Consider the following 20,672-nt stretch of genomic DNA (forward strand, 5'->3'; position numbering starts at 1 on the left):
CCAGCGGAGCCCTCCTGAAGCCCCTCATCACCTGAAAACCAGTACTGCCTGGAGCCCGCCCCACTCCCACAGCCCCGGAGGGGCTGCGCTGACACCCTCATGTGGTCACAAGGAGGGGGTCTTCGGGCACGTGGCAGCCAGGACACAAAACCACCGCGAAAGTGTCAACCACACACACCTCACCCCACGCCCCAGGATGTGTCCCAAGTTCCAGGGCTCCGGGGAGCCAGGCTTCAAGGACCCCCACAGCCACCCCTTCAAAGCCAGGGCCTGAGGGTCAGGTGGGTCCCCTCAACCCAGAGCAAAACGTGGGCTGGGGGCAGGGGGTTGGGCAGGTGCTCAGGGCGACGGCCTCCCCTAGGTGTGGACTCACAGGGGAAGAAGCTCTGAGCCCCAGAACCCACCTCCCCACGGGGCTCCCCTAGCTCAGGATGCCATGGGAGACCCCTCCCCGCTTTCCCCAGGGCGGGTCCCAGTGGCCACTGTGGCCTCCATAGTGGGTGCTGTTCACGCAGCTGGCAAGTCCATCCCTGAGGGTCCACTCCTGAGTGTGCCTTCTGCCCGAGTTCTGCCGGTTTCTACCACTGGGAGTTCAGGACACGGTCAACACCCTTCCTGGAGGCTTTGCCTCTTGGGAAAGTGACTCCCCAGGGCCCCGGCTTTGCTTCTAGATAGTGGACCAATGGCTCACCCAAGTGGGTTTTTTCCCTTTTTATTACAGGAAAATAGCCAGGGTAGCGCTCATGACCCCGCCCACACCCCGGCCCCCCGCACCTGCCTCTCAGACCCCGCCCCGCCCATCAGACCCCGCCCCCGTCCCACCTCTCAGTCCCCGCCCCACCTCTCAGACCCCGCCCCTGCACCTGACTCTCAGACCCCGCCCCCGCACCTGACTCTCAGACCCTACCCCAACCCGCCCCTCAGACCCTGACCCTGCCCTGCCTCTCAGACCCCGCCCCCAAACCTGCCTCCCAGCCCCCACACCCCCAGACCCCGCCCCTGCCCCACCTCTCAGTCCCCAGCCCCCGGCCCCGCCTCCACTGTCTATCCTGGGTGTTTCTGAGGCTGCCACCACCTGAACTGTGATCCCATCCTGACCCCCAGGCCTGAGTGTGCCTTTATTTGGAAATATCGTGGTTGCAGATTCGTTGAGGCCACACAGGAGCAGGGTGGCCCCCAATCCAATGTGGCCGGTGTCCTTAGGAAGGGGAATTAGGACACAGACAAGCACACAGGGCCCACCACATGAGGAAGCACCCCAGAGAGGCCTCGGGAGAAGCAGCCTCGAGCCTCCAGCCTCCAGAGCCAGGAGAAAGTAGATTTCTGTTGCTCTGGGCTGCTGGGCGTGTGGTGCTCTGTTCCAGGAGCCCCAGACAGGGATGCAGAGCCCTGTCCAGCCGGGACACCTGCCCCAGAGGGGGCTTGCTGGGGCTGGGGGCTCCAGAGCTTTGCTGGGATGGCCAGAGAGGAGGCCCCAAGCAGGTGCTGCCAGCAGCCAAGGGCTCCTCCTGCAGCTTCCCTCACTTGCCCTGATCACCCCTGGCCACACAGGAAGCAGGGAGGGGCTGGTTTCCACCCAGAAGTAAAACCAAGCAGAGCAGCCGCACGACTTTCTTTCCCCCGATGTCAAGATAGAAACTGCAGAGCTCTGAGGGTGACACAGGAAGAGACAGGTCCCGGCCTCTGAGTCACAGGCCGCTGCTAAAGATAATTGCACGCAGGACCCTCTGCCCTCTCCTGCGGGCTCACCCTCCCCTCTTACAGGTGGGCAAACTGAGGCCCTGGGCCTCTGCTTGGCTGGAGGTGGGCATGGTGCTCATTCTGCCTGGAGGGACCCCCAGTGTGTGCCGGGAGGCTACAGGGCATGCCATGGGGGGCCTTCCGGGACCCTGCTCCGGGCCCTGCCCGCCACTCTTAGCTCCTGTGAAGATGCTACCCAGACATCTGTGCAGCAGCGCTTTCCCATAAAGACCTTCAACTCGGACCCGGGCTTGTCCAGGCTACACGGAGGCCGTGGGCACCAGGGCTGCTGGGGCTGGGAGAATCTCTGTGGGGGCAGAAGTGAGAGGAAGGTGGACAAGGCCCCTGCCCACCTTGCCAGGCTGGGTGGTTGGGCCCCCTGGGCCACAGAGCTGGACCACAAAATGGCAGGATGTAGGCACCTCCTGCCCTCCAGGTTACACAGCAGGTCCGCACTGCACCCCCACCCCCAGGTTACACAGCAGGTCCGCACTGCACCCCCACCCCCAGGTTACACAGCAGGTCCGCGCTGCACCCCCAACCCTCCAGATCCATGCTGCACCCCTGCCATGCCACAGCATCCACGGCTCATACAGGGATTCACACCTCACCCCAGATGGTGGGCGTCAGCCCTGGGAGTCTCCTCACCCAGGACCCCACAGCAGCAGCCCCCGAGCCCACAAGCGTGTCCCCGCAGCCCCCCGCACCCATGTCTGCCCCTGGTCCCGACTCAGAACAGCCAGGGAGTGGGAGGAACTCGGATGCAGTGACCCAGGCCACAGAGCAGCCGGGGGCGGGGTGATAAAATAATGTCTCAAAAATAGCTGTGCTGGGGCTCCGTGATTCATACCGAGAGCCCGGGGCAGGGCCAGGGCAGGGTTCCCCTGTGAGAGCTTGGCGGGGGAGAGAGCAGCTGGCACCCAGGGTCTCAGAATGAGAGTATGGGGGGCCAGGGCCCCAGGCCTGCCCAGGTGGGGAGAGGTGAGTGCATGGGGCTGAGCTGCCAGCCTCGAGCTTCTCAGCGGCGATATGGGGATTGCAGCTGGACCTGTCTCCAGGCTCACGGGAGGCTCATCAAGAAAACACTGCCAAGCACCTGGACTGGGGCCTGGCATCATGGCCCTTTACCAATAATGCTGGACTGGGGCCCGGCACCGTGGCCCTTTACCAATAACAAATCAACATGCAGTCAAAGAAACTGAGTCGCTCGTGGCCTGAACATACTTCCAGCCCCTGCTCCCCAAAGACCCCCGGAGGGCTGGTTCGAACTGCAATCTCAGCTGTTTAGGAGACTGAGGCAGGGGGATCACTTGAGCCCAGGAATTTGCGGCCAGCCTGGGCAATGTAGGGAGACCCCATCTCTATATTTTAAGAAAAAAAAAAAAAAAAAAAGGCCCAGGGTGGTTTGTAGGGTTGCAGCCAGGAAGTCCATCCTTCCTCCCCTCTCCCTCCTCCCTCTTCCCTCTGGCTCCCCTCCACCCTACCACCCAATCCCCACCCACCTTCCAGAGGCCTTTGGATCCAGTGAGGACCCCTGACCCCACTGCCCCCTCATGGAGCTCACTGGAGGGGGCACAGATCCCAAACAGGGCCCCGGACGCGGGGGAAGGCCCCCTGGTCACTGCAGTCCCCACCAGCAGCTCCTGGGCGGGCAGAGCCCAGGCTGTCTCAGCCCCCAAGTCAGGGCAAAGCCAGCAACAGCACTTGGGCCCCTCAGGGCCTGGGAGGCCAGGCGCCCGCCGCTTTCCTGCAGCGCCGTTGGGTCACACCCAAACCCTGCACCCAGCTCATGCTTGGGGTGTCTCTGTGGGGTGGGCCCTCCACTCAGTGGGTTCACGGAGTGAGTCAACGGAGGGAGGTGCTGAGCAAACAAGAGGCTGGGCGGTGCCCGGTGGGGCTGGGATTGAACCAGAGCAGGAAACATGGGGGGCCGGAAGGGCACCCAGTGGGCCACACGTCCTTCCCTTATGACAGGTGTGAGAGGGTCAGTGCGAACAGTCAGGCCGGGCCCTGTGTCACCTGTCATTCCCACTGTCTGGGCAGATGGGGAGACTGAGGCTTGGAGGGGTGGGTTTTGGTGGAGGTGGCTGATGTGAGGCTGAGCAGGCCTTATTTCCTCTCTCTCTCTGCAACCTCCTGACCCCAGGATGCCCAGAGGACTGGGTCTCAGGCTTCCCCAACCGGCCACCAGTACCCACGTCTGCTCCTGCCCCAAGGAGCCAGGGCAGGCCCCGAACAACAGCAGCCCCTCCCGTCCTCCCAGACCACCGGGAGCACCTGGGAGTCCCCCTCAGATCCACCTGAGACCCCCAAGGCCCCAGAGAACTCGGGTGGGCTGCAGCTACTGATGCAGAATGACCTTTCCAGCCCCCACCCCAGCGCCCACCGCCCCCCACCCCAGAACCAAAGCCCAGTGGCGGGCAGCAGACACAGGCAGCACCTCGGGGTCCGGGGGACTCAGCTGCGGCTGGCTTCTCCCGGACCCTGTGGGCGGCACCCAACTCCCCACACTGCCGGGTCCTCCCGGGGCCATCTCGGAACTGCCCAGCACTGTTGACCACGGCCCTGACAAGGCCCCTTTGTACTCACTGGCAGTCGGAGGGCGTGGGCCGGTAGTAGAAGGAGGGTACTTTGGACTCGAACCTGGCTCTCGCGGCATCGTTCCCGTGGGAGGCCAGGAACTGCAAGAGAGGAGCGGCCAGGTCAGAGGCCTGGGGTCCCAGGGGTAGTCCGGGAGGTGCTGGCTGCGCTCAGGGCTGTCACTGCAGGGACCCGCAGACCAAGGCTCCGAGGCCTCTGCCAGCGCCAGGACGGGAACCCCCACCTCCTCCTGCCCCAGGGACACCATTTCTGAGTGATGGACCCTCCCCTGGCACAGGGAAGGAGCCAGCGTCCAAAGGGGTCCCGGCAAAGGGGGCCCAGGGGCCAGGCCCCTCTTGAGGATGGGTCTGAGGTTTGCCCCACTGGTTCAACCCCCAAGTCCACCCACACCAGCCATCCTGAGTCCACCCACACTGCATGTCCCGTGGGAGAGAGCTGGCTGCATCCTGTGACCCCCATCTCTGCCCCAGAGGGCAGGGACTTCCCCGTTTACCCAGCTCCCCAGCTCACATTTAGCAAAGAGCCAACAGGCGCCAGACATGGGGCCCTGGAGAGGGACTGGTGAGCGAGAGACCCAGACGTGGCCGGGACAGAGTCTCCGAGAGGACTCTGCAGGGACACACTGCAGGGACCCACAACACATTTATAAAACAGGCTGATGGAGAAGGAAACGGTGCTGTGAAGCAGGGGAGGAGCTCCAGGAAGCTGGCATTCCAGGAGGCTGGCATTCCAGGAGGCTGATGCTCCAGAAGGCTGGCACATGGACTGTGCTCCTGGCAGGTGCAAAGACCCTGAGGATGGATGCTGGCATTGACCCTGCCGCCAGCCAGGTGTGGTGAGCCTCGAGCGGGGCAGGAGGGGCCACCACACCCCACGTCAGCCCTGAGGGCATGGGAGAGGCTCTGCTTGCTATGCTCTAAGCCCCCGAGGGAGCCACTGTTTGCACCTTCAAGCTCCTGAATGCAGCTCGCCTGAGGCCGTGGCCAGGCCCAGCCAGACAGACATCCCCTAACATCACCCTGCTCCGAGGATCACACGGCCATAAATGGGGAGGGCCCAGAGGAGTAGCTGGAGAAATCACAAGCAACAAGAGGCTGGCACCGATGTAAAATTTGAAAACGAATGGCTTTTCCATAGAAAAATACAAGGAGAGATCCTGTCACCAACAGCAACGGGACAAATTGTCTGAGTCACTGGATGGGAAACGTCCCAGGTCTCCACGGGAAAACCGGCGTGTGCTCCCGAGGATGCAGAGGAGCCTCGACCAGAGACACAGGGAGGTGGAGAAATGTCTCCTCGCGGGAGTCTACGTGTTTTTTATAATAACTGCCAAAGGCCGGGCGCGGTGGCTGAAGCCTGTAATCCTGGCACTTTGGGAGGCCAAGACGGGCGGATCACGAGGTCAGGAGATCGAGACCATCCTGGCTAACACGGTGAAACCCCGTCTCTACTAAAAATACAAAAAATGAACCTGGTGAAGTGGTGGGCATCTGTAGTCCCAGCTACTCGGGAGGCTGAGGCAGGAGAATGGCATGAACTTGGGAGGCAGAGCTTGCAGTGAGCTGAGATCCGGCCACTGCACTCCAACCTGGGCGACAGAGCAAGACTCCGTCTCAAAAATAAATAAATAAATAAATAAATAAATAAAATAACTGCCAAAAAACAGCAACAAAATTTATTATTATTATGTATTTTTTTTAACCTAGAAATGGTTCTAAAGTTTAAAAAATTAACTAGGCCGGGCGCGGTGGCTCAAGCCTGTAATCCCAGCACTTTGGGAGGCCAAGACGGGCGGATCACGAGGTCAGGAGATCGAGACCAACCTGGCTAACACGGTGAAACCCCGTCTCTACTAAAAAAATACAAAAAACTAGCCAGGTGAGGTGGCGGGCGCCTGTAGTCCCAGCTACTCAGGAGGCTGAGGCAGGAGAATGGCGTAGACCCGGGAGGCGGAGCTTGCAATGAGCTGAGATCCGGCCACTGCACTCCAGCCTGGTCGACAGAGCAAGACTCCGTCTCACAAAAAAAAAAAAAAAAAATTAACAAGGGCCAGCGGGGACAGGGGCTCACGTCTGTAGTCCCAGCACTTTGGGAAGCCGAGGTCGGAGAACCACTTGAGCCCAGGAGTTCAAGACCACTCTGGGCAACATAGTGAGACCCTGTCTCTCAATAAATAAATAAATAAATAAAGCCAGGTGTGATGGCGCACACCTGTGGTCCCAGCTATTAGGGAGGCCGAGGTGGGAAGATGGCCTGAACCTGGGAGTTTGAGGTTGCAGTGGGCTATGATCGTGCCACTGAACTCCAGCCTGGGCGGCAGAACAAGACCATGTCTCTACTGGACGCAGCGGCTCACGCCTGTAATCCCAGCACTTTGGGAGGCCGAGGCGGGAGGATCCCTTGAGCCCAAGAGGTCAAGGCTATGAGCTCTGGTTACACCACTGCACTCCAGCGTGGGAAAAAGAGCAAGATCCTATCTCTGCAAAAAAAAGGAAAGTAAAAATAAAAAATAAATAAATGGGTAAGGGTTTTAAAAATTACTTTTACATATGTATACATATATGTATACTTTTAATTTGTTTTAATAGAGATGAGATTCCACTCTTTTGCCCAGGCTGGTCTCAAACTCCTCGACTCAAGCCATCGTCCCACCTCGGCCTAAAAATGGGGAAGGATTTGAGGCTGGGCGCAGTGGCTCACGCCTGTAATCCCAGCACTTTGGGAGGCCAAGGTGGGTGGATCACAAGGTCAGGAGATCAAGACCATCCTGGCTAACACAGTGAAACCCCGTCTCTGCTAAAAATACAAAAAATTAGCCGGGCATGGTGGTGGGCACCTGTAGTCCCAGCTACTGGGGAGGCTGAGGCAGGAGAATGGTGTGAACCTGGGAGGCGGAGATTGCAGTGAGCCGAGATCGCACCACTGCACTCCAGCCTGGGTGACAGAGTGAGACTCCATCTCAAAAAAAAAAATAAATAATAAAATAAAAATAAATAAATGGGGAAGGATTTGAATTGACATTTCTCCAAAGAAGATGCACAAATGGCCACTCGGCAACACAAAGGCACTCAGCACTGTTAGCCATCAGGGGAACGCAGATCAAAACCTCAATGAGCTACCACCTCTCCCCCCTAGGATGGCAAGGTCAAAGTGGCACAGGGGAGTGTGCTGGAGAGGATGTGGAGAGATCAGAGCCCCCGTACGCTGCTGGTGGGAACCTCCGGCTGTGGTGACTAACAGTCCGGCAGTTCCTCAAAATGGTAAACAGAGTTACCATAGAGCCCAGCAATTCCTCTGCACCCTAAGAGATGCAAAGACCCAGAGACATGCACACGAACATTCACGGCGCATTCTTAGTGACAGCTAAGAATGGGAACAAGCCCCAGGTCCGTATACAGAAGCACAGATAAACTGTGATTGAGCCACACCATGGAGGGTTCCTCAGCCATAAAGAGGAATGCCAGCCGGGCGTGGTGGCTCACGCCTGTCATCCCAGCACTTCGGGAGGCAGAGGTGGGCAGATCATGAGGTCAGGAGTTCAAGACCAGCCTGCGCAACACGGTGAGACCTCATCTCTACCGAAAATACAAAAATTAGCCAGGCATGGTGGTGGGTGCCTGTAATCCCAGCTACTCAGGAGGCTGAGGCAGGAGAATCGCTTGAACCTGAGAGGCAAAGCTTGCAGTGAGCTGAGATCGTGCCACTGCACTCTAGCCTGGGCGACAGAGTGGGACTCTGTCTCAAAAAAAAAAAAAAAAAAAAAAAAAAAAAAAGCAGCCAGGCGCAGTGGCTCGCGCCTGTAATCCCAGCACTTTGGGAGGCCAAGTTGGGCGGATCACAAGGTCAGGAGATCGAGACCATCCTGGCTAACATGGTGAAACCCCGTCTCTACTAAAAATACAAAAAATTAGCCAGCGTGGTGGCAGCGCCTGTAGTCCCAGCTACTCGGGAGGCTGAGGCAGGAGAATCACTTGAACCTGGGAGGCAGAGCTTGCAGTGAGCCAAGATCGTGCCACTGCACTCCAGCCTGGGCGACAGAGTGAGACTCCATCCCCCCACCCCCCCAAAAAAACAAAACAAAACAAAAAAAAGAGCAGCGCAATTCTGACACACGCTACTACCCAGGTGATCGCTGGACACCAGAAGGAAACCAGACACAAAACACTGCACGTGTCGGCCGCATGTGGCAGCTCACACCTATGATCCCAGCACTTTGGGAGGCTGAGGTGGGAGGATCGCTTGAGCCCAGGAGTTCGGGACCAGCTTAAGCAACATAGTGACACCCTGTCTCAAAAAAAAAAGAAAAAAAAAAAAAGACCACATATCGTGTGATTCCATCTGTTTGAAATGTTCAGAACAAGCAAATCCACAGAGACACGAAGCAGCTCTGTCTACATTCAGTAACGGCTGGGGCGGTGGCAATGGGAGGGGGGTGAGTACGGGCTGCGTTGGGATATTAAAATGTCCTGGAATTAGACAGTGGTGATGGTCGTGCAGCCCTGTGGCTTCACTAAAGCTACTGAACTGTACACTTTACAGGAGTGACTTGTATGTGGATTATACCTCAATAAACCTGTTATCAAAAAATAACCCTCAGGGTTGGGTGCAGTGGCTCAAGCCTGTAATCCCAGGACTTGGGAGACTGAAGCGGGAGGATCATTTGAGGCCAGGAGTTCAAGACCATCCTGGGCAACACAGTGAGACCCCGTCTCTACAAAACATACAAAAATTAGCCAGGTGTGGTGGTGCATGTCTGTAGTTCCATCTGCTCAGGAGGCTGAGGTGAGAGGATGGTTTGAGCCCAGGAGCTTGAGGCTGCAGTGAGCTGTGATTGTGCCACCGCCCTCCAGCCTGGGTGACAGAGCAAGACTGTCTCAAACAAAACAAAACAAAACAAAAACAAAAACAAACAAACAGGCCGGGTGCGGTGGCTCAAGCCTGTAATCCCAGCACTTTGGGAGGCCAAGACAGGTGGATCATGAGGTCAGGAGATCGAGACCATCCTGGCTAACCCGGTGAAACCCCATCTCTACTAAAAAAACACAGAAAATTAGCCGGGCGAGGTGGCGGGCACCTGTAGTCCCAGCTACTCGGGAAGCTGAGGCAGGAGAATGGCCTAAACTCGGGAGGCGGAGCTTGCAGTGAGCTGAGATCCGGCCACTGTACTCCAACCTGGGCGACAGAGCGAGACTCCGTCTCAAAACAAACAAACAAACAAACAAACAAAAAAACACAAATAAACAAAAACCCTGAGGCAAAGAAGGCCTCTTTATGTATGCTATAGACCCTAAAACCACAATATAAAAGGTTGACCACTTTGACTATGTCGAAGTAAAAATTTCCATGGCAGGCCGGGCGCGGTGGCTCAAGCCTGTAATCCCAGCACTTTGGGAGGCCGAGACGGGCGGATCATGAGGTCAGGAGATCGAGACCATCCTGGCTAACACGGTGAAACCCCGTCTCTACTAAAAATACAAAAAACTAGCCGGGCGAGGTGGCGGGCGCCTGTAGTCCCAGCTACTCAGGAGGCTGAGGCAGGAGAATGGCGCAAACCCGGGAGGCGGAGCTTGCAGTGAGCTGAGATCCGGCCACTGCACTCCAGCCCGGGCTACAGAGCAAGACTCCGTCTCAAAAAAAAAAAAAAAAAAAAAAAAAAAAAAAAAAAAAAAAAAAAAAAAAAAAAAATTTCCATGGCAAAAACCACCATGAGCAAATTCGAAAGACAACCTAGAAAAAAATCTTTTTCGTATCTCAAAGGATGAATTTCTCTAACATACCAGGAACCCCTAGAAGATGAAAACAGCTAACATTGCAGCAGAAAGGCAGGCAAAGGTGTGAAGAGACTTCACAGGCAAGAAAACACAGGGCCGGGCGCGGTGGCTCACGCCTGTAATCCCAGCACTTTGGGAGGCCGAGGCAGGTGGATCATGAGGTCAGGAGATCGAGACCATCCTGGCTAACACAGTGAAACCCCATCTCTAATGAAAAAAAAATTAGCCGGGCCGGGTGTGGTGGTAGGCACCTGTAGTTCCAGCTACTCGGGAGGTTGAGGTAGGAGAATGGCATGAACCCAGGAGGTGGAGCTTGCAGTGAGCTGAGATCGCGTCACTGCATTCTGGCCTGGGCAACAGAGTGAGACTCTGTCTCAAAAAAAAAAAAAAAGAAAAGAGATCCTGAGAACAACCTCTCACTCATCAGAGCAGCAAAGGAGAAGCCCTGGGCGGCCAGTGTGCTGGGGAGGAGGCAGCAAATACCCCCACAGCGTGCTGGGCAGGAGGCGGCAAATGCCGCCACGGCGTGCTGGGGAGGAGGCAGCAAACACCCCCACGGCGTGCTGGGGGCATGTGAGCAGTTACAGTGGGGAGTTTGGCAAACATGTCTCCAAAATTACCAAGCCACGTAACTTTTGAACTTGCACTTTCACTTCTAGGAATTTAGGCCACCAATGTACTTCCACATGTGCAAAGTGACGCATCAGTGAGGCTGCTTGCCGGCCCAGCGGGAACGGCAGGAACAGTCTGGAAATGACTGGCATGTGCAGCCCAAGGGGACATGGCAAGCAGGCCGTGGTTCCCCCTAGGAGGGCGAGGGGCTCCACGTGCTCTCAACAGGCAAAGAACGTCTCTCAGAAGCACACGCTAGGCCCGGCGCTGTGGCACACACCTGTCATCCCAGCATTTCAGGAGGATCATTTGAGTCCAGGAGTTTGAGACCAGCCTGGCCAATATAGCAAGACCCTATCACTAAAAAAATTTTTTTTTTTTTTTTTTTTTTTTTGAGACGGAGTCTCGCTCTGTCGCCCAGGCTGGAGTGCAGTGGCCGGATCTCAGCTCACTGCAAGCTCCGCCTCCCGGGTTTACGCCATTCTCCTGCCTCAGCCTCCCAAGTAGCTGGGACTACAGGCGCCCGCCACCTTGCCCGGCTAAGTTTTTGTATTTTTTAGTAGAGACGGGGTTTCACCGTGTCAGCCAGGATGGTCTTGATCTCCTGACCTCGTGATCCGCCCGTCTTGGCCTCCCAAAGTGCTGGGATTACAGGCTTGAGCCACCGTGCCCGGCCTAAAAAAAATTTTTTTTTAAAATTAGCCAGGGCTGGCGCAGTGGCTCACATCTGTAATCCCAGAACTTTGGGAGGCCAAGGGGGGGTGGATCACCTGAGGCCAAGAGTTCAAGGCCAGCGTGGCCAAAATGGCAAAACCCCGTCTCTATTAAAAATACAAAAATTGGCCGGGCGCGGTGGCTCAAGCCTGTAATCCCAGCACTTTGGGAGGCCGAGACGGGCGGATCACAAGGTCAGGAGATCAAGACCATCCTGGCTAACACGGTGAAACCCCGTCTCTACTAAAAAAAATACAAAAAACTAGCCAGGCGAGGTGGCGGTCGCCTGTAGTCCCAGCTACTTGGGAGGCTGAGGCAGGAGAATGGCGTAAACCCGGGAGGCAGAGCTTGCAGTGAGCTGAGATCCGGCCACTGCACTCCAGCCCGGACGACAGAGCGAGACTCCGTCTCAAAAAAAAAAAAAAAAATTAGCTGGGCATGGTGGCACGCATCTGTGATCCCAGCTACTCGGGAGGCTGAAGCAGGAGAATTGCTTGAATGTGGGAGGTGGAGGTTGCAATGAGCTGAGATCATGCCACTGCACTCCAGCCTGGGCAATAGAGTGAGACTCTGTCTCTAAAAAAAAAAAAAAATTAGCCAGGCATGGTGGTGTATGCCTATGGTCCTAGCTACTTCTTGGGAGGCTGAGGCAGGAGGATCATTTGAGCCTAAAAGTTCAAGGCTGTAGTGAACTATGATAGCGCCACCGAACTCTAGCCTGGGCGACAGAGTGAGACCGTGTCTCAGAAAAAAAAAAAGAGAGAGAGAAAGGAAGAAAGGAGGGCAGGGAGGGACGGAGGGACGGAGGGAGAGAAGAAAGGAAGGCAGGAGGTAAGGAGGGAGGGAGGGAGGGAGCAAGGCCCACACAGACCCCTGGCTGCCTGACCAGGGTGGGGGCGGTGCTCAGAGGCGGGAGACAGGGAAGCAGACAGCTCCCTTCTGCAACTGCCCTTGGAACCTGCGGAATGTGTCACTAAATTGTCGAAATACATTAAATAAGATAGAGATAACCCACGTGTCCATCCGAGGGTGAATGAATAAAGCAAAGGTGTTCCATCCACACAGGGCACGTTCTCTGGCCTTAAAAGGGACGAAGCTGTCACACAGGCTGCAGCATGATGGGCCTCCGGGACCCGGCACAGCGGGAAAGGAGTCGGACGCCGAAGCCCACACACCGTGCGATCCCATTTGTAAAAGTCCAGAACCCACAAATCTACACGGAGAGAAAGTGGATTTGCAGCTGCTTCGGGCTGGGCGGGGTGAGAGTCAAAAGGCACAGACTTTCTTTCTAGGGTGATGAAAATGTCCCAATATTGGCTGCAGCGAAGTTTGCACAACTCTGTGAATTTACTAGAAAACCTTCAACTGTGTACTATACATGGTGAATTGTATGGCTGTGAATTGCATCTCAATGAAGCAGTTGTTTTAAAAGGTATTATCAAGGAATAGAAAACTGGGGGGAGAAAAACATAAAATGTGAAGAGAAGGAAAGAAGAGGAGAATCCTCGATTCCTGGCCCTTTAACCTTGGTCCGGTTCTCAGCGATGACCACCTCGGGCTCGTTTCTCCCTTAGGGGTAGGAGCAGGCTTAGCCCCTGGATGTCCCCGCTGACCACCAGCCCAGGAATGGCCAAGGGGCCTGAGTGCAGGGAGCCATGGGGGCCCCAGCGCAGCCCCCACCCCACAGAGTCCCCGGCAAGAAGCCGGACTGAGACCCAGCTCTGCCCGGGGGCCAGGGTGCAGACGCTCTCAGGGGCCAAGCCCCTAGGCCTGCCTGAGATTCATGTTTGATTTTCATCACACGAGTGAACGTGCAGACAACAGAATGGGGATGGAACCTCCTTGTGGCCCCCGACTCAGTGCTCTCCCAAAGCCCCCATCGCACCGGACCTCTGCAGCAGGAATCAGGGGTTTTTTTGTTTTTTGTTTTTTTTTTTTTGAGACAGAGTCTTGCTCTGTCTCCCAGGCTGGAGTGCAGTGGCACGATCTCGGTTCATGGTTCACTGCAAGCTCCACCTCCCGGGTTTGCGCCATTCTCCTGCCTCAGCCTCCTGAGTGGCTGGGACTACAGGCACTCGGGATCCTGGCTAATTTTTTTGTATTTTCAGTAGAGATGGGGTTTCACCGTGTTAGCCAGGATGGTCTCGATCTCCTGACCTCGTGATCCGCCCGCCTCAGCCTCCCAAAGTGCTAGGATTACAGGCATGAGCCACAGCGCCCAGCCAGGGGTTTCTTGGTAATACCCATGGTGGGCCCTCCCCAGCCTTCCTCTCCAGCCTTCCCCTCCGGCCATCACCCCAGGCAGATCAGGACGGCACCAAGGTGGCCCCTGTCCTCTCCTGCTGATTACATTTAGGGTTTTTCCAAGAACAGTGAACGCCCCACCCCTGGGCCTTTGCCCCATTTGCCCTGTAATTATGGGGACAATGGGCAGGTCTTCTCCCTGAGCTGAGGAGTCTGCGCCCCCATAGGCCCTCCAGGGACTCACCGCTGTTTCCTCCAGGAGTGATGACAGAGTGACTTGGAGATGGGACACTCATCCCATCATCTTTCTGACATTGGCCATTGGTCCCCTGTTGACCAGGGAGGGGGACGGTCCAGGGGACACCCTGCCTATTTTTTAGGGAAGGAAATGGAGGCTCAGACAAGCCCACAGCCTGGTGAAGGGACGGATATCACATCCCAGTGTCCCCCCTTGGGTCAGTGAAGGTGGGTCAAAGGCAGTGAGCCCAAGGTGGGCCGGGGTCCTGAGGGGATTCGCAGGGATGCCCTCAACTCAGAGTGTGGGGGATCACGGCGTTAAATGCAGAAGCTGATTTGGGGTTGCCCTGGGTGGGTCAGGGACTCTGCTGTCCCTGGGTCTTTTTCTGTCTCCCAGGCTGGAGTGCAGAGATGCCATCACAACTCATTGCAGCCTCAAATTCCTTGGTTCAGCCGGGCGCGGTGGCTCAGGCCTGTCATCCCAGCACTTTGGGAGGCTGAGGTGGGTGGATCACCTGAGGTCAGGAGTTCAAGACCAGCCTGGCCAACATGGTGAAACCCCATCTCCACTAAAAATACAAAAATTAGCTGGACATGGTCGTGTGCACCTGTAATCCCAGTCACTCAGGAGGCTGAGGCATGAGAATTGCTTAAGCCAGGGAGGCAGAAGTCACAGTGAGCTGAGATCACTCCGGCCTGGGTGACAAAGCCAGACTCCGTCTCAAAAAAAAAAAGAATTCCTGGGCTCAGGTGATCCTCCTGCCTCAGCCTCCTGAGTGGCTGGGATTACAGGCACCATCCCCACGCCAGGCCGAGGCACTGGGATCTCAGCTGTGATTTCTAACAAGCCCCAAGGTGTGACCCCTGCACCAAGGCTGCCTGTTAGAAGCAAATAAGCTACTCCTGACCAGGGGCCGGGGCCAGTGGTGTCAGGGAGCCAGGGGCTGGGGTCAGTGGTGGCGCACAGCCGGGGGCTGGGGTCAGTGGTGGCGCACAGCCAGGGGCCGGGGCCAGTGGTGTCGGGGAGCCGGGGGCTGGGGTCAGTGGTGGTGTATAGCCGGGGGCTGGGGTCAGTGGTGCTGGAGAGCCAAGGGCTGGGGTCAGTGGTGGTGCACAGCCGGGGGGCTGGGGTCAGTGGTGGCGCACAGCCAGGGGCTGGGGCCAGTGGTGCTGGAGAGCCAGGGGCCGGGGCCAGTGGTGTCGGGGAGCTGGGGGCTGGGGTCAGTGGTGGTGCACAGCCGGGTGCTGGGGTCAGTGGTGCTGGAGAGCCAGGGGCTGGGGTCAGTGGTCCTGGAGAGGGGGTGCCAGAGTCAGTGGTGTTGGAGAGTAGGGGCCCACGGTCAGTGGTGCTGGAGAGCGGGGAGACACGCATAGGAGGCCACCAGCCTCTACGACCCTCTCCATCCCCACAGCAGCCCCCAGACCACCGCTCTCACCTCCATGCGGCCCCTAGGTCCCGCTCATCAGCAGCCAGGCAGATCAGTGGTTCCAAGACCCCAAGTCCCACAAGTGGGGCTAGGGTGACCCTCCCACTGGGGTCTTCAGGGCCCCACATTCCATCTGAGCTGCAGCCCCCAGCCGGGGTCTTGTTCCTTCTCCACCTGCCTTGGGGTCTTCCTATGGGGGCCCTTCCTGCTGCCTCCAGCATGCCTGACCTCCCCCTGCATGCCAGGGCTTCCTGATTGGCTCACACCCGTCTCCCTCCCCAGAGAGGCGTCTCTAGGGCCCCACCAAGCATCTGTGGCCGGAGTCCCTGCCTGGCCCTGCTAAGTGCTCCGTGAAGCTGCTTCAGGTGCACAGGTAAGAGGTGGGCAGTGGCTGTGTCACCTCAGAGGCTGCCCAGGGGACAGGTAATGGAGCTGTACACGGACGGCAGCGGGTCAGGGTGCACAGGGACTGCAGGGTAAATGCGACCCTGACTCTGGGTCCTGTGGCACGGCCTGGGACGCTGCATTCTGTTTCCTTAGAGACAGGGTCTCTGTTACCCTGAACCGAATGCTCCAGGAGTGGGGATTTGAGGGGAGCGCTCCCGAGCTCCCAGGGCACGGGAATCGGGACCCGCCTTCACTCCCTGGCCCACCACACACACCTGGAGCTGTTCACAGAAAGGCTGGACCCAGCAGGGGGTGGGTGGAGCAGCCACACAGGACAGGCCGCTGGAGAGGGGGCGGGGTCCTGCGCCGCCCTGGCCTCCACAGCCTGGGTCCAGCCAGCCAGGCCCCTCAGAGCAGCCCAAGGCCCCAGGGGGGCACAGCCAGGCCGTGCAGCGTCTCTGGCTCCAGAGACCTGGGCTGGAGCCACCCGGGGACTGCGCGGGTCCCCCCGCCCCTCCCCCGCCGTACCTCCACTTGGGCCTCGTCCCAGGCGTCCAGGCGGACGGACTTCACCTTGCTGACCTGGGGGATGTTCCGGTGGATTCCCGAGCAGCTGAGGCAGATAAAGACTCCCAGAGTGTAGGAGGCCCAGTCGGGATCTGCAAGGGAGAGCCGGACGTTCACAGAGGCTCAGCCCAGGGACCCCGGAGGGAGGGTGGTCAGAGCCTCGGGTCAGGGTCAGGAGCCCCCGGCCATGCAGTGGAGGCTTCAGAGGAGACCCCCGGGGACACCTGGCTCCGTGCGCCCCCAGGCGCCTAACCCCAGCTCCCCTTGCCCTCTGCCGGGTGCAGACGGAGCTCTCCCCGGACACCCCCAGCATCTGAGCAAGCGGGTCTGCACAGGCTCCCTGCCGGGTGCCGGGAACCTCCAGCAGAGGCTGGCCCACAGGAGCCCATGCCCCGGGCTGGAGGGCACCCAGCACTCCTGAGGACTGGGTCCACGTGCTTCCCTGGTGTCCGCTGCCCTGGGAGACGTCTGTGGGCCCGAATCCTCCTGGGTGAGGGGGCCAAGATTGGAAACTTCAGATAGGATCTGAGTGCGGGGGTGCCCCCGAAGGACGGACCGTAGCCGCGGATGACGATGCACCGTGCGTGGGGTGACAGCGCGTGGCCGGCACTAACTTTGTGATAACGGCCTTTGGCTCCACCCTGCATGTGGCCTGTCCAGCGATTCCACGTCTCCATGTCTGGTTTGCCTTAAACGGTCCAACAAAGCTGGGCACGGTGACTCACGCCTGTAATCCCAGCGCTATGGGAGGCTGAGGCAGCAGAATCTTTTTTTTTTTCTTTTTTTTTTTTCTTTTTTTTGAGACAGAGTCTGTTGCCCAGGCTGGAGTGCAGTGGCGTGATCTCGGCTCGCTGCAACCTCTGCCTCCCAGGTTCAAGCGATTCTCCTGCCTCAGCCTCCCGATCAGCAAGGCACGCCCCACCACACCCGCCTAACTTTTGTATTTTTAGTGGAGATGGGGTTTCATCATGTTGGCCAGGCTGGCCTCGAAATCTTGACCTCAAGTAATCCACCCACTCGGCCTCCTAAAGTGATGGGATGGCAGGCGTAAGCCACTGCGCGGGGTGTGAGTGCCACAGCTCAGTCTTTCCGCTGCTGCACGCGAGAAACGTCTCATTCTGAAACGGCAAAGTGAGTCGTGGGGAACGTCCAGCCCCACCCTGGGGCGATGGCTAAGAGGGCTGCTGTGTGACTCTCGTGTTTTCTTCTGGCTCCGAACGACCCTTCACATTTCAAGGGAGTGGAATGGCTGAAAGGCGCCCCAGACAGAACAGTCTCTGGGGGAGATGAGTCATCTCTGAAATGCTTTTATTTTTAAGTGGAGGCTCTCCTGGGTGAGGCTGGTGGAAATCGAGGCACTCCCGACAAGAAGGTGCGGCTGTGGACCAGAGCCTGTTTGAGGAATCATGAGTGGAGAGGACCTCGCCCTTCAGGCCTGGCTGAGGATAGCCCCCCTCCCCGCGCTGATCAGGGCCCACCCTTGGCTGGTGGGGGACTCCCATGCCGGGCAGTGGAGGCCCAGTGGGGCTGGGCCTGGCCTCCGAGTCACTGCCAGGAGGAGAGGCACCCAAGCGAGTCCCACCTGGGGATGGTGTGCATGAGACCCAGCAGGCCGGGCCTCTGGGATCTGGGGATCATGCCCGGCCTCTGGGATCTGGGGGTCACTCCCGGCCTCTGGGATCTGGGGGTCACTCCCGGCCTCTGGGATCTGGGGGTCACGCCCGGCCTCTGGGATCTGGGGGTCACTCCCGGCCTCTGGGATCTGGGGGTCACGCCGGGCCTCTGGGATCTGGGGGTCACGCCCGGCCTCTGGGATCTGGGGGTCACGCCCGGCCTCTGGGATCTGGGGGTCACGCCGGGCCTCTGGGATCTGGGGGCCATGCCGGGCCTCTGGGATCTGGGGGCCATGCCCGGCCTCTGGGATCTGGGGGTCATGCCGGGCCTCTGGGATCTGGGGATCATGCCTGGCTCTGGGATCTGGGGGTCACGCCGGGCCTCTGGGATCTGGGGGCCATGCCCGGCCTCTGGGATCTGGGGGTCATGCCGGGCCTCTGGGATCTGGGGGCCATGCCCAGCCTCTGGGATCTGGGGGTCATGCCAGGCCTCTGGGATCTGGGGATCACGCCTGGCTCTGGGATCTGGAGGTCACGCCGGGCCTCTGGGATTTGGGGTCACGCTGGGTCTCTGGGATCTGGGGGTCACGCCTGGCTCTGGGATCTGGGGGTCATGCCCAGCCTCAGGGATTTGGGGGTCATGCCCGGCCTCTGGGATTTGGGGGTCACGCCCGGCTCTGGGATCTGTGGGTCATGCCGGGCCTTGGGGATTTGGGAGTCACACCTGGCCTCTGGGGCTTGGGGGTCACGCCCAGCCTCTGGGATTTGGGGGTCACACCGGGCCTCTGGGGCTTGGGAGTCACGCCCAGCCTCTGGGATCAGGGGGTCACACCAGGCCTCTGGGATTTGGGGGTCACGCCCGGCCTCTGGGGCTTGGGGGTCACGCCGGGCCTCTGGGATTGGGGGTCACACCGGGCCTCTAAGATTTGGGGGTTGTCTGTCACAGCTGTTAGGCTCCCTGATTAATGAAGTCTGTCTCCCCATTAACGTGGGCTTCTTGAGGACCCCAGACCCAGCACCCCCAGATCTGGCACAGAGCTCAGTCCAGAGCAGGTCTCCACGGGAGTTGTGAATGAAGGAGCCACCAACACCCCGACTTCAGCAGAGCCCCTGTCTTCAGGAGAGACCAAAGGCTTTCTCCTCACCCCTCAGTCACTCGGCAAACATTTGCCAAGTGACCCTCTCGCGGGAACCAGGAGTTTTGCCTGTGCTGAGTAGCGCGGCTTTTGGGAGAAAGAATTCGGCTACAGGATCAGTAGTTGTTTGGTTTTGTGGGTTTTTTTTTTTTTTTTTGAGACAGGATCTTGCCCTGTCGCCCAAGGTGGAGTGCAGTGGTACAATCACAGCTCACTGCAGCCTCCAACTCCTGGGCTCAAGCGATCCTCCTGCCTCAGCCTCCCAAGTAGCTGGAACTGCAGGCATGCACCAGCATACCCAGCTAATTTTTACAATTTTTGGTAGCGATTTTAAAATTTTGGTTGCCCAGGCTGGGCTTGAACTCCTGGGCTCAAGCGATCCTCCTGTCTTGGCCTCCCAAAGTGCTGGGATTACAGATGTGTGATGCGGTGTCTGGCCGGCAAAGTATTTAGTTACAGACTCCCCTGGAGAACAGGTGGGGAAGAACCACACTGAACTCCCAGGAGAGAGAGACCTGACTCCTCCCCCCGGGCTCCGTCTTCTCCCGAAGCCTTCATGAAAGATGCCGCAAATGCTTGGTGCATGGCTGTGCACGGGGCACCCGGCAGGCATGCCAGTCTCCGGGCCTCGGCCTCCTCATCTGTGGGATGGGACGGCACGAGCCACTTACAGGCGTAGTGGTCAACGTGAGCCCAGGTGGGAACATTGCTGCTCAGGGTGCAGTGGGGGCCCCCCTTCTCACAGCATGGCAATGCTGTTGGGTTCTGCTCTGACAGTGTGGACCACGGACCCAGGCTTCCTGTCTCATGGCCTTTATCTACCCGTCTGGAAGTCCTGAGGGAGGCTGAGCAACAGCCACCAACAGCTAACCGCCCAGCCCAGGGTCCAGAATGCCTGTGTCCACCTCCATCCTCACTCGGGCGCTCCGGGGCAGGCTGTCCCTCTCCTAACCTGGAAGGAGGCCTGTTCACGGAACCCGCGGCAGGAGCTGGGCCTGGAAGGAGGCCTGTTCGAGGAACCCGTAGCGGGAGCTGGACTCTATGGGCATGGACCAGCTGCCTGTTGTTGTAAAGAAGGTGTTACTGGAACTCAGCCATGCCCGTTTATGAATTGTCTACAGCTGCTTTTGTGAGCAGTCGTTGACTAGCTGAGATGGAGACTCTATGGCCCTAAAATATTTACTGTCTTTTTTGTTGTTGTTTTTTGAGACAGTTTCGCTCTTGTTTCCCAGGCTGGAGTGCAATGGGGTGATCTTGGCTCACTGCAACCTCCGCCTCACAGGTTCAAGTGATTCTCCTGCTTCAGCCTCCTGAGTAGCTGGGATTGCAGGCATGCGCTACCACACCCGGCTAATTTTGTATTTTTAGTAGAGATGCGGTTTCACCATGTTGGCCAGGTTGGTCTCAAACTCCCGACCTCAGGTGATCCGCCTGCCTCGGCCTCCCAAAGTGCTGGGATTACAGGTGTGAGCCACCACGCCCAGCCTGCTACCTGTCTTTTTAAGAAAAAGTTTGCTGGCTGGGCACGGTGGCTCACACCTCTAGTCACAGCACTTTGGGAGGCCAAGGCGGGTAGATCACCTGAGGTCAGGAGTATGAGACCAGCCTGGCCAACATAGTGAA

The 20,672-nt window shown here is 58.2% G+C and overlaps 1 protein-coding gene across 1 annotated transcript in view; it reads right to left on the minus strand.

Moving 5' to 3' along the window:
- ADAP1 (ArfGAP with dual PH domains 1) overlaps positions 1-20,672 on the minus strand; it is a 107,110-nt gene that overhangs the window by 25,425 nt on the left and 61,013 nt on the right. The window contains exons 3-4 of the mRNA XM_050784261.1: positions 16,262-16,392; positions 4,330-4,421 (exon numbers count right to left, since the gene is read on the minus strand). Of these exons, the coding sequence (XP_050640218.1) occupies positions 4,330-4,421; positions 16,262-16,392 (223 nt within the window). The remainder of the gene's footprint in view (positions 1-4,329; positions 4,422-16,261; positions 16,393-20,672) is intronic.

The sequence above is a fragment of the Macaca thibetana genome, chromosome 3 (genome assembly GCF_024542745.1).
Source record: "Macaca thibetana thibetana isolate TM-01 chromosome 3, ASM2454274v1, whole genome shotgun sequence".
In the NCBI taxonomy this organism is placed as follows: Eukaryota; Metazoa; Chordata; class Mammalia; order Primates; family Cercopithecidae; genus Macaca; species Macaca thibetana.